The sequence below is a fragment of the Rana temporaria genome, chromosome 12, assembly GCF_905171775.1.
Source record: "Rana temporaria chromosome 12, aRanTem1.1, whole genome shotgun sequence".
Classification (NCBI taxonomy): Eukaryota; Metazoa; Chordata; class Amphibia; order Anura; family Ranidae; genus Rana; species Rana temporaria.
In genome coordinates, this window is record NC_053500.1 from 146200156 (window position 1) to 146213057 (window position 12902).

Genomic DNA, 12902 nt, shown 5'->3' on the forward strand with positions numbered 1-12902 from the left:
GGAAACGCACTAAATGCGTCGGTTGGTTGCATATCTGCTATTAATAGCTCCTTGTCAGAGTTCTTCTTTAATGTTGCAGCTGTAGGTTTTCCCGCGCCGATGGTGAATGTGGCGTGACGGCGTCACATCTGTGGCTGGTTTTGTTCTCTGAAGGACGGACATGACCGAGACGGCGACTCATCAGTTGCTCGTGTATCAGCAATGCGGAGAGGCCACAATGGCCGAACTTCACAGATCTCCGTGCCGGAGTCCCAGGAACAGCTGCAGCATCTCTCAGCCTCACCGCCGAGGCATTCCGGCACCGCACAGCTGTTCCTGTCCTTCCTTCAGAGGCGCGAACTGCAGATGTTCCTCGCACGTCTGTTCAATCATCAGAGCCGTATTGTCCTGTGTAAAGAGAACCTGTACTATAACAAGACGCAGGAGGGTGAAGGATCAGGGAGTGGGGGAGAGAGGTGCTGCACCCGCTGTGCCCATTATGAGGGGTTCCCACCATCCCTGTGCTGAGTTCCCGGGTCTGTACACCCGCTGTGCCCATTATGAGGGGTTCTCACCATCCCTGTGCTGAGTTCCTGGGTCTGTACCCCCGCTGTGCCCATTATAAGGGGTTCCCACCATCCCTGTGCTGAGTTCCCGGGTCTGTACACCCGCTGTGCCCATTATGAGGGGTTCTCACCATCCCTGTGCTGAGTTCCTGGGTCTGTACCCCCGCTGTGCCCATTATAAGGGGTTCCCACCATCCCTGTGCTGAGTTCCCGGGTCTGTACACCCGCTGTGCCCCATTATGAGGGGTTCCCACCATCCCTGTGCTGAGTTCCCGGGTCTGTACACCCGCTGTGCCCATTATGAGGGGTTCTCACCATCCCTGTGCTGAGTTCCTGGGTCTGTACCCCCGCTGTGCCCATTATAAGGGGTTCCCACCATCCCTGTGCTGAGTTCCCGGGTCTGTACACCCGCTGTGCCCATTATAAGGGGTTCCCACCATCCCTGTGCTGAGTTCCCAGGTCTGTACACCCGCTGTGCCCATTATGAGGGGTTCCCACCATCCCTGAGCTGAGTTCCCGGGTCTGTACACCCGCTGTGCCCATTATGAGGGGTTCTTCCCATCCCTGTGCTGAGTTCCCGGGTCTGTACACCCGCTGTGCCCATTATAAGGGGTTCCCACCATCCCTGTGCTGAGTTCCCGGGTCTGTACACCCGCTGTGCCCATTATAAGGGGTTCCCACCATCCCTGTGCTGAGTTCCCGGGTCTGTACACCCGCTGTGCCCATTATGAGGGGTTCTTCCCATCCCTGTGCTGAGTTCCCGGGTCTGTACACCCGCTGTGCCCATTATAAGGGGTTCCCACCATCCATGTGCTGAGTTCCCGGGTCTGTACATCTGCTGTGCCCATTATGAGGGGTTCCCACCATCCCTGTGCTGAGTTCCCGGGTCTGTACACCTGCTGTGCCCATTATGAGGGGTTTCCACCATCCCTGTGCTGAGTTCCCGGGTCTGTACACCCGCTGTGCCCATTATGAGGGGTTCCCACCATCCCTGTGCTGAGTTCCCGGGTCTGTACACCCGCTGTGCCCCATTATGAGGGGTTCCCACCATCCCTGTGCTGAGTTCCCGGGTCTGTACACCCGCTGTGCCCATTATAAGGGGTTCCCACCATCCCTGTGCTGAGTTCCCGGGTCTGTACACCCGCTGTGCCCATTATAAGGGGTTCCCACCATCCCTGTGCTGAGTTCCCGGGTCTGTACACCCGCTGTGCCCATTATAAGGGGTTCCCACCATCCCTGTGCTGAGTTCCCGGGTCTGTACACCCGCTGTGCCCATTATGAGGGGTTCTTCCCATCCCTGTGCTGAGTTCCCGGGTCTGTACACCCGCTGTGCCCATTATGAGGGGTTCCCACCATCCCTGTGCTGAGTTCCCGGGTCTGTACACCCGCTGTGCCCATTATGAGGGGTTCCCATCATCCCTGTGCTGAGTTCCCGGGTCTGTACACCCGCTGTGCCCATTATGAGGGGTTCCCATCATCCCTGTGCTGAGTTCCCGGGTCTGTACACCCGCTGTGCCCATTATGAGGGGTTCCCACCATCCCTGTGCTGAGTTCCCGGGTCTGTACACCCGCTGTGCCCATTATGAGGGGTTCTCACCATCCCTGTGCTGAGTTCCTGGGTCTGTACCCCCGCTGTGCCCATTATAAGGGGTTCCCACCATCCCTGTGCTGAGTTCCCGGGTCTGTACCCCCGCTGTGCCCATTATAAGGGGTTCCCACCATCCCTGTGCTGAGTTCCCGGGTCTGTACACCCGCTGTGCCCCATTATGAAGGGTTCCCACCATCCCTGTGCTGAGTTCCCGGGTCTGTACACCCGCTGTGCCCCATTATGAGAGGTTCCCACCATCCCTGTGCTGAGTTCCCGGGTCTGTTCAGCTGTTGGATTGCTGTTACAGGCAGCGGGAAGGGACGTCCCTCCGGTGACTCTCTGGGCTCTCCCACGTGATCAAGGAGCCAGAGACCTGATCCGGCAGTGGTGCCGCTTATCATAGAGCTGGCTATGGACCGCATGGTCCCTGGCATTCTCTATGATCCCGGGAGGCCAGAAGCAATGTCTGGTAAACCCTGCCATTTTTTTCCTCCTGAATACAGACATCAATGTTTTTTTGATCTCAGGCTTTTCAGGGTAGAGGAGATATATTGGGTCTTATTGACCTCAGATGTCTCCATAAAGATGACCTGTCATGTCTATTAAAAGAGATGTTTATATTTCTTGTAATAGGAATAAAAGTGATTAATAATTTAAAAGCACAGTGTAAAAATAAATATTTGTTGTAAAGCACCCCCCCCCCTCTCCTTGTGACCTCTGATGTGATGGAGAGGCCTCTGATGTAATAAGGGGCATCAGATGTGTTAGGAGGACAATCTGGTGTAAAAGGGGAACCTCTGATGTCAAGGGGGTCCTTCTGAAGGGAAAGGAGGATTTGTTATGGGGGGTGGACTTCTGATGTGATTTTGGGGGTGGAGTTAGGGGACTTTGGATATGAAATGGGAACCTTTGATGTCAAGGGGGTCCTTCTCAAGTGAAAAGAGGACTTGTGATGGAGGACTTTTGATAGGAGGACTTCTGATGTGATGGGGGGACCTCTGATGTGATGGAGGGACCTCTGATGTGATGGGGGGACCTCTGATGTGATGGAGGGGGCCTCTGATGTGATGGGGGGGGCCTCTGATGTGATGAGGGGGGGACCTCTGATGTGATGGGGGAGGACCTCTGATGTGATGGGAGGACCTCTGATGTGATGAGGGGGGACCTCTGATGTGATGGGAGGACCTCTGATGTGATGAGGGGGGACCTCTGATGTGATGAGGGGGGACCTCTGATGTGATGAGGGGACCTCTGATGTGATGGGGGGGGACCTCTGATGTGATGAGGGGGGACCTCTGATGTGATGGGAGGACCTCTGATGTGATGGGAGGACCTCTGATGTGATGAGGGGGGACCTCTGATGTGATGGGGAGGACCTCTGATGTGATGGGGGACCTCTGATGTGATGTGGGGGGGGGGGGCCTCTGATGTGATGGGGGAAGACATGTGATGGGAGGACCTCTGATGTGATGAGGGGGACCTCTGATGTGATGAGGGAGGACCTCTGATGTGATGAGGGAGGACCTCTGATGTGATGGGGGGGGGGGCCTCTGATGTGATGAGGGGGGGACCTCTGATGTGATGGGGGGGGGGACCTCTGATGTGATGGGGGGGGGGACCTCTGATGGGATGGGGGAGGACCTCTGATGTGATGGGGGGGGGGGCCTCTGATGTGATGGGGGGGGGACATGTGATGGGGGGGGGGCCTCTGATGTGATGGGGGGGGGGCCTCTGATGTGATGGGGGGGGGGGCCTCTGATGTGATGGGGAGGACCTCTGATGTGACCTTTCGGCACCCCAGATGTTTTAGAACTACATTTCCCATTATGCTTTTGACTCTGCAGTGCAGTTGAGCATCATGGGAAATGTAGTTCCCAAACATCTGGGTTGCCAAGGTTCACCATCACTGTTCTAGGCCCTAAGAGACCGTTGTCACCAGAATACGTGTCCCCGATGAAAGATTTTCCCCTCACCCTCCCGTCACACACTCCAATCCAGAACTAAAAGAAAACGCTGGGCTCTACAAACAATTTTGAGGCATAAAAGAGAATTTTTCTGCAATCTCAAAATTTGAATCCCAAAACTCGCCTACCAAATAAGGAAAACGGCCCAGAGCATCGCACACGGCGACGTCACCCCAGACGCATTCCTCTGCGCCTTATTTCCCGGCCGTGAACGGGTTACGTAGCGATTGGCAGCACTCGCAAACTTTTTATTTTTTTTTAATGAGGGATTGTAAAAGGTTGGAATTTTAGCAAGATAAATTAGCGGGCGCGTATTATCCTTGGCGGTTTGCTTATAATAAAAGCGTCTGGGAAGCTTAGCCCTCTCTCCCCAGGCGGGATCACACAGTAGTCGTGACATCATCCAGGCGATGGAGATTGATGGCGGGATAAAGAGGCGCGCAGTGTACGATTTCAGGTGTCTATTAATAGAGGAAGTCAGGCCTGGAAGTCGGCCATTTATCATGCTAATTGTGTCATTAACTCCGCAGATACAATAACACGGCGGGCGCTTTATGGTCGGGGCCGGGGCAACGCTTATAGACAGCTGGAGGCTACAGCTAGAAAATAATATATATATATATATATATATATATATATATATATATATATATATATATATATATATATATATATTTATTTATACTTCATATATCTTTTTTTTTTTTTTTTTTTTTTTGCGCAATAGCTACTATATGAAAAATAGTTTTGTTTAAAAAAAAATATATATTTATTTTATTATTAATAAATATATATTTATATATATATATATATATATATATATACACACACACAGGGTTATATACAATAATATTTTTTAAAACCAAACAGTTTTTTCTATAGTAGTCTGGGAAAGCGGTCAGAATTTTTATTTTATTTTATACACACTATTATTGCTTATAGCAGGGCATTTCATTGCTATAAGCAAGCATTTTACTTAAATTAAATCATTTCATTCAGTTTCTGTTGTGATTAGCTATGATTGGCCCACAGCTAATCACATGGTACAGATGGGGCGGAGATTGGCCTTGTCTGTACCATGTGATTGTTCCACAGCCAATCACATGGTAAAGATGGGTCTGCGATTGGCCCTGTTTGTACCATGTGATTGACACACCACTAATCTGATGGTACAGATGGGGATGTGATTGGCCCTGTCTGTACCATGTGATTGACCAAAGCTAATCAGATGGTACAGATGGGGCGGTGATTGGCCCTGTATGTACCAGGTGATTGTCCCACAGCTAATCACATGGTACAGATGTGGATTTGATTGGCCCTGTGTGTACCATGTGATTGTTCCCACAGCTAATCGCATGGTACAGATGTGGTGGTTATTGGCCCTGTCTGTACCATGTGATTGTCCCACAGCTAATCACATGGTACAAATGTGGATTTGATTGGCCTTGTCTGTACCATGTGATTGGCACACAGCTAATCGCATTGGTACAGATGGGGCGGTGATTGGCCCTGTCTGTACCATGTGATTGTCCCACAGCTAATCACATGGTACAGATGGAATTGGGATTGGCAATTCCGTCCGTCAAAGGTTCTGTCCACACTATATACATAAATTGTATGAACATTTGTTGGATGAAAATAGTCGCTCGATTTTCATACAGTGTCTGTCTGTGAACCCTCCACTTTGCCCCTTGGCCGGGCTTTTTTTTGGGGGTGGGGGGTGGATTTGGCTCCTGGCTGATCCAGGACCTCTCCTTGCCGTGTTCGGGGCTCATGTGCCCATATAGTTCTCTGGCGATGGGGTTGTCAGGATTACACCGCGGTGGGGGGGTCTTGCTTGCCTACTGGTTGCCACCTCCACCCATAACCAGGAACCATCAGACCTGGTCAGGGTCGCCTTCTCGGAGGTCTGTGTAGCGGTGAGGTTGGGGGTCAGTCACATGTGTAGCCCCCCCACCCCCCCCCCCCCCCCCCCCCCCCCCCTCTCATCTGCCCCCTAAGAATGTGTGATGTCTCATCAGCCGCACATCTCCCTCTCTCCGGCCGGGGAGACGCTCTCGGCTCCCTGGGGGGGTTTTAATGAGGTGTGAGAACCGTCTGGCCGCCGTCTCTTTTGAAGAGAAAAATCGCACTTCATTTTTGTAACGCCTTCCAGCCGGACACCACGCGGAGCGCTCTGCCATTTTCCTAGTGCGACCAAAAGTTGTCTGTGGGTAGCAGATGATTTGAAGCGAGAGTTCCTGATTGGATGCCACCGGCTACGACTCAACCTTGTCTGCGATCTGTAAACTTGGATATTTTGAATCGCAATGAAAATGAAAAGTTTTTATAGAGGCGTGACGAGTATTTGTGACTCCAAACTAATCGAAAAACGTCTTTCTCTTCTTGTATTTCAGATCGTGAGGACCAATCAATTCTTTGCACGTAAGTCGCAACATAATTCTCCTCTGTCGCTTTCGGCGCCCTCTACTGCCCCCTCAAATGTATCGTATTTACGCTACGCCGCCGTAACTTAGAGGAGCAAGTGCTGTATTCACAAAGCACTTGCTCCGTAAGTCGCGGCGGCGTAGCGTAAAAGGGGCCGGCGTAAGCGCGCGTAATTCAAATGTGGAAGGGGGGGCGTGTTTTATGTAAATTTATGATGACCTGACGTGATTGACGCCGTCCGTGTACATATCCCAGTGTGCATTGCTTCCAAGTACGGCGCAACGACGTATTGGTTTCGACGTGAACGTAAATTCCGTCCAGCCCTATTCGCGAACGTCTTACGCAAACAACGTAAAAAAAATCAAATTTCGAAGCGGGAACGACGTCCATACTTAACATTGGCTGCGCCTCCTAATAGCAGGAACAACGTTACGCCAAAAAAGCCTTAACGCAAACGATGTAAAAAACCGGGCGCACGTACGTTTGTGAATCGGCGTATCTAGGAAATTTGCATAATCTACACCGACAACAACAACGGAAGCGCCACCTAGCGGCCAGCGTTAGAATGCACCCTAAGATACGACGGCGTAAGAGACTTATGCCAGTCGTATCTTAGGCTACAGTCGGCGTATCGAGCTTTCTGAATACAATAAGTAAATACGCCGGCGCAGCTTAGCAATTACGCGGCGTATCTATGGATACGCCGGCGTAATTGTTCTCTGAATCTACCCCAGTGTTTGGAGGTTCTGAGTTTATTTTCAATTTTTTTAGCAAAAAATATGTTTTTCACATGTAGGAGAAGAATGCCGGAATTGGCCAGGGCTGGAAGTGGTTAAATTCTCATATCAGTTGGGTTCCACACCGACTCTCCTGGCCCCTCCCTCCTGCCAAGTGCAGCTTGTGGGGGGCACCTGAGCAGGCTCACTCCTGAGCCGCTTCTCTACGTGTCCATTAATATCTGGAGCCGTGGCTTGGCCCCTCCCCCCCCTTTTCATTGGCCCACTGGGTGTGATAGACTTTCGTGCGCATGGTTGGATCGCAATGGGGCTCAGGTAAGTATTGGGGGAGGGGGGAGGGGGTGCTACAAACCTCCAGACTTGGAACCACATTAACAATTATTTTTGTCTTCAAATATCTTCAGTTGCAAAGAGACAGATCCCAGATCCAGTCCTTGAATTGGCTCTCCGTCCTGAAAAGCTTTCACTTTATTTTTTTAATAAAGGATAAAACGCATTCCAAAAGAAAAATCCTTTTATTGCGGACGCAGATCGGCCATAAATTTCTTCGTTCACAGACGCAGAATCCTGCTTTTGGCAGGTTGGATCTCTATTCCCCCCCCCCCCCCTCTCTGGCTGTGATTGATGGGGAGAACATTTGCGCTTTTGGCTTTTTTAATACCTTAAGACACGCGGCGAGTCGTCCCGGCAGATGGGCCAGGCCATAAAAGGACGCTTTGCGAGACGCGGCCCAAGAAAACACAAAGCCAGGTGGACGGCGAACGCTTTTTATTGATATAACCGCAGACATCGCCGCCATTCCCGTCTTCTTGGTCTTATACAGACCACCCCCTCCATAGACGTGGGAAGGGTAAAAGGAGGGGCTTAAAGGAGAACTCCATCTTGACCCTTTCCCCATCCGGGACAATTCTGACACTTCGCTGCTACGTGAAAAAATCTACCCTTATTTTTTTATTTTTTTTGCTGCTTATAGTGCTGTGACTTTTTTTGGACTCTTCCTTTCTGTCCTCCATCAGTTTCTCAGATTGCTTTGCTTCTTGCACCTAACTCCCCTCAACCTAGCCTCCTAGTGCTGCCCCCCCTCAACCTAGTGCTGCCCCCCCTCAACCTAGCCTCCTAGTGCTGCCCCCCCTCAACCTAGCCTCCTAGTGCTGCCCCCCCCTCAACCTAGCCTCCTAGTGCTGCCCCCCCTCAACCTAGCCTCCTAGTGCTGCCCCCCCTCAACCTAGCCTCCTAGTGCTGCCCCCCCTCAACCCAGCCTCCTAGTGCTGCCCCCCCTCAACCCAGCCTCCTAGTGCTGCCCTCCCTCAACCTAGCCTCCTAGTGCTGCCCCCCCTCAACCTAGCCTCCTAGTGCTGCCCCCCTCAACCTAGCCTCCTAGTGCTGCCCCCCCTCAACCTAGCCTCCTAGTGCTGCCCCCCCTCAACCTAGCCTCCTAGTGCTGCCCCCCCCTCAACCCAGCCTCCTAGTGCTGCCCCCCCCTCAACCTAGCCTCCTAGTCCTGCCCCCCCTCAACCTAGCCTCCTAGTCCTGCCCCCCCTCAACCTAGCCTCCTAGTGCTGCCCCCCCTCAACCTAGCCTCCTAGTGCTGCCCCCCCTCAACCTAGCCTCCTAGTGCTGCCCCCCCCTCAACCTAGCCTCCTAGTGCTGCCCCCCCTCAACCTAGCCTCCTAGTGCTGCCCCCCTCAACCTAGCCTCCTAGTGCTGCCCCCCCTCAACCTAGCCTCCTAGTGCTGCACCTCCTCAACCTAGCCTCCTAGTGCTGCCCCCCCTCAACCTAGCCTCCTAGTGCTGCCCCCCCTCAACCTAGCCTCCTAGTCCTGCCCCCCCTCAACCTAGCCTCCTAGTCCTGCCCCCCCTCAACCTAGCCTCCTAGTGCTGCCCCCCCTCAACCTAGCCTCCTAGTGCTGCCCCCCCCTCAACCTAGCCTCCTAGTGCTGCCCCCCCGCAACCTAGCCTCCTAGTGCTGCCCCCCCTCAACCTAGCCTCCTAGTGCTGCCCCCCCTCAACCTAGCCTCCTAGTGCTGCCCCCCCTCATCCTAGCCTCCTAGTGCTGCCCCCCCTCAACCTAGCCTCTTAGTGCTGCCCCTCCGTCAACCTAGCCCCCTAGTGCTGCCCCCCCTCAACCTAGCCTCTTAGTGCTGCCCCCCCTCAACCTAGCCTCCTAGTGCTGCACCTCCTCAACCTAGCCTCCTAGTGCTGCCCCCCCTCAACCTAGCCTCCTAGTGCTGCCCCCCCTCAACCTAGCCTCCTAGTGCTGCCCCCCCTCAACCTAGCCTCCTAGTGCTGCCCCCCCTCAACCTAGCCTCCTAGTGCTGCCCCCCCCTCAACCTAGCCTCCTAGTGCTGCCCCCCCTCAACCTAGCCTCCTAGTGCTGCCCCCCCTCAACCTAGCCTCCTAGTGCTGCCCCCCCTCAACCTAGCCTCCTAGTGCTGCCCCCCCTCAACCTAGCCTCCTAGTGCTGCCCCCCTCAACCTAGCCTCCTAGTGCTGCCCCCCCCTCAACCTAGCCTCCTAGTGCTGCCCCCCCTCAACCTAGCCTCCTAGTGCTGCACCTCCTCAACCTAGCCTCCTAGTGCTGCCCCCCCTCAACCTAGCCTCCTAGTGCTGCCCCCCCTCAACCTAGCCTCCTAGTCCTGCCCCCCCTCAACCTAGCCTCCTAGTCCTGCCCCCCCCTCAACCTAGCCTCCTAGTGCTGCCCCCCCTCAACCTAGCCTCCTAGTGCTGCCCCCCCCTCAACCTAGCCTCCTAGTGCTGCCCCCCCTCAACCTAGCCTCCTAGTGCTGCCCCCCCTCAACCTAGCCTCCTAGTGCTGCCCCCCCTCATCCTAGCCTCCTAGTGCTGCCCCCCCTCAACCTAGCCTCTTAGTGCTGCCCCTCCGTCAACCTAGCCCCCTAGTGCTGCCCCCCCTCAACCTAGCCTCTTAGTGCTGCCCCCCCTCAACCTAGCCTCTTAGTGCTGCCCCCCCTCAACCTAGCCTCCTAGTGCTGCACCTCCTCAACCTAGCCTCCTAGTGCTGCCCCCCCTCAACCTAGCCTCCTAGTGCTGCCCCCCCTCAACCTAGCCTCCTAGTGCTGCCCCCCTCAACCTAGCCTCCTAGTCCTGCCCCCCCTCAACCTAGCCTCCTAGTCCTGCCCCCCCTCAACCTAGCCTCCTAGTGCTGCCCCCCCTCAACCTAGCCTCCTAGTGCTGCCCCCCCTCAACCTAGCCTCCTAGTGCTGCCCCCCCTCAACCTAGCCTCCTAGTGCTGCCCCCCCTCAACCTAGCCTCCTAGTCCTGCCCCCCCTCAACCTAGCCTCCTAGTCCTGCCCCCCCTCAACCTAGCCTCCTAGTGCTGCCCCCCCTCAACCTAGCCTCCTAGTGCTGCCCCCCCCCAACCTAGCCTCCTAGTGCTGCCCCCCCTCAACCTAGCCTCCTAGTGCTGCCCCCCCTCAACCTAGCCTCCTAGTGCTGCCCCCCCTCAACCTAGCCTCCTAGTGCTGCCCCCCCCTCATCCTAGCCTCCTAGTGCTGCCCCCCCTCAACCTAGCCTCCTAGTGCTGCCCCCCCTCAACCTAGCCTCCTAGTGCTGCCCCCCCTCAACCTAGCCTCCTAGTGCTGCCCCCCCTCAACCTAGCCTCCTGGTGCTGCCCCCCCTCAACCTAGCCTCCTAGTGCTGCCCCCCCCCCCTCAACCTAGCCTCCTAGTGCTGCCCCCCCCCCTCAACCTAGCCTCCTAGTGCTGCCCCCCCCCCCCTCAACCTAGCCTCCTAGTGCTGCCCCCCCCTCAACCTAGCCTCCTAGTGCTGCCTCCCCTCAACCTAGCCTCCTAGTGCTGCCCATCTACCATGTATTAGGAGGGGACCACGCTTGACTAGGAAGGGACTTCTGCTGTCATGGAGCACCCTTGTGATCCCGGTTGTTCTTCTTTCTTAGAGGTGAATCCGGTGCAGGGAAGACGGAGAATACCAAGAAGGTCATCCAGTATCTGGCACACGTCGCCTCATCACACAAGGGGAAGAAGGACCACGCCATTCCTGTAAGTTATTGTGGGGGGGGGAGGGAGCCTGACTTGCCTCGCCTCCTATCTGGACTTGGTGTCTGTACAGCCGCTGCATTTTCAGCTGAGCTTCTGGCAGTGTCGCGTTTCAGGGAACTAAGCCTTCCTGTACGATTCTGGGAACTTCACCTAATCAGATTTACAGATACACATGTGGCCAGTTTAATATCCCTCAAGAACCCCCGTTTCAAGGCGTAGACCCCCCCCCCCATCTGTCTAAGTGGGCGGAGTCTACCTCAGGCTGTCCCGCCTTCTCAGTAAGACAGCCAAAAGGAATTCTTCTTCTCCTTCTTCTTTCTTCTTCCTTCTTTCTTCTCCTTCTTCTTTCTTCTTCCTTCTTTCTTCTTCCCTCTTCTTCCTTCTTCTTCTTTCTTCCTTCTTCTTCCTTCCTTCCTTCCTTCTCCCTTCTTCCTTCTTCCTTCTCCTTCCTTCTTCCTTCCTTCTTCTTTCTTCCTTCTTCTTTCTTCCCCATTCACACCTGAAAGTCGCACAATTTTGCCGCGATTTTGTACAGGTCAAAAGGTCACCAAAGTAAAAAGCAGAAAAACTTCCAAATCTGCCTAAAAAAAAAAAACTCCCAGAACTTGTTAGAGCTTTGGGCGTTTTGGAGCGGAGATGTGAACCGTCTCCATAGAGAATAATAGATTTTTTTTTCCCCTCCAGCGTTTTGTAGCTTCAGGCTTCAAGCTACGAAACGCTCAGGTGTGACTGGGGTCTAAGAGGGAAACATTGAAAACGTTTGCTCAATATTTGCATAGAAAATAATTTAGGGGAAGGGCTCCACTCTGGCCCAATTCTAACTTTTATCTTAGTATATCTAACTTTCCAACTTGGATTTCTCAACTTTAGCTTAAAAATATTGATTTTTTTAAGATCAGGATTTTGATTTTTAATTTTTAAAAATTTGGTTTAATCCTAGAATTCGATTTTAATTGTATTTGAGCGAGAATTCTGAGTTTCGCTCTCACATTTTTCAACTTTCAGACTCTTTAAGTTTTGACGTTTTAATAACAGAAATCCTAATTTATTTCTTAATTTTCTTAACTCAATCTTAAAATTCTGACCTTTTTAAAATTCGGAATCTAAATACTCTGAATTCTGGTGTTGAAACTCTAAATTTTGACACTGAAAATATAAATTATGACTGAAACCCTGGACCCTTGACTTTGGAAAGCCTGGACCCTGAAACCCTTGACTTTGAAGCCCCGGACCCTGAAACCCTTGACTTTGAAGCCCCGGACCCTGAAACCCTTGACTTTGAAGCCCCGGACCCTGAAACCCTTGACTTTGAAGCCCCGGACCCTGAAACCCTTGACTTTGAAGCCCTGAAACCCTTGACTTTGAAGCCCTGAAACCCTTGACTTTGAAGCCCTGAAACCCTTGACTTTGAAGCCCTGAAACCCTTGACTTTGAAGCCCTGAAACCCTTGACTTTGAAGCCCTGAAACCCTTGACTTTGAAGCCCTGAAACCCTTGACTTTGAAGCCCTGAAACCCTTGACTTTGAAGCCCTGAAACCCTTGACTTTGAAGCCCTGAAACCCTTGACTTTGAAGCCCTGAAACCCTTGACTTTGAAGCCCTGAAACCCTTGACTTTGAAGCCCTGA

The 12902-nt window shown here is 53.1% G+C and overlaps 1 protein-coding gene across 3 annotated transcripts in view; it reads left to right on the forward strand.

Annotated features, from left to right (window-relative positions):
• Window positions 1-12902, forward strand: part of MYH10 (myosin heavy chain 10) — a 126848-nt gene that overhangs the window by 54774 nt on the left and 59172 nt on the right. For all 3 annotated transcript variants that reach the window (XM_040331131.1, XM_040331132.1, XM_040331133.1), the window contains exons 4-5: window positions 6494-6521; window positions 11174-11276. In XM_040331131.1, the coding sequence (XP_040187065.1) occupies window positions 6494-6521; window positions 11174-11276 (131 nt within the window). The remainder of the gene's footprint in view (window positions 1-6493; window positions 6522-11173; window positions 11277-12902) is intronic.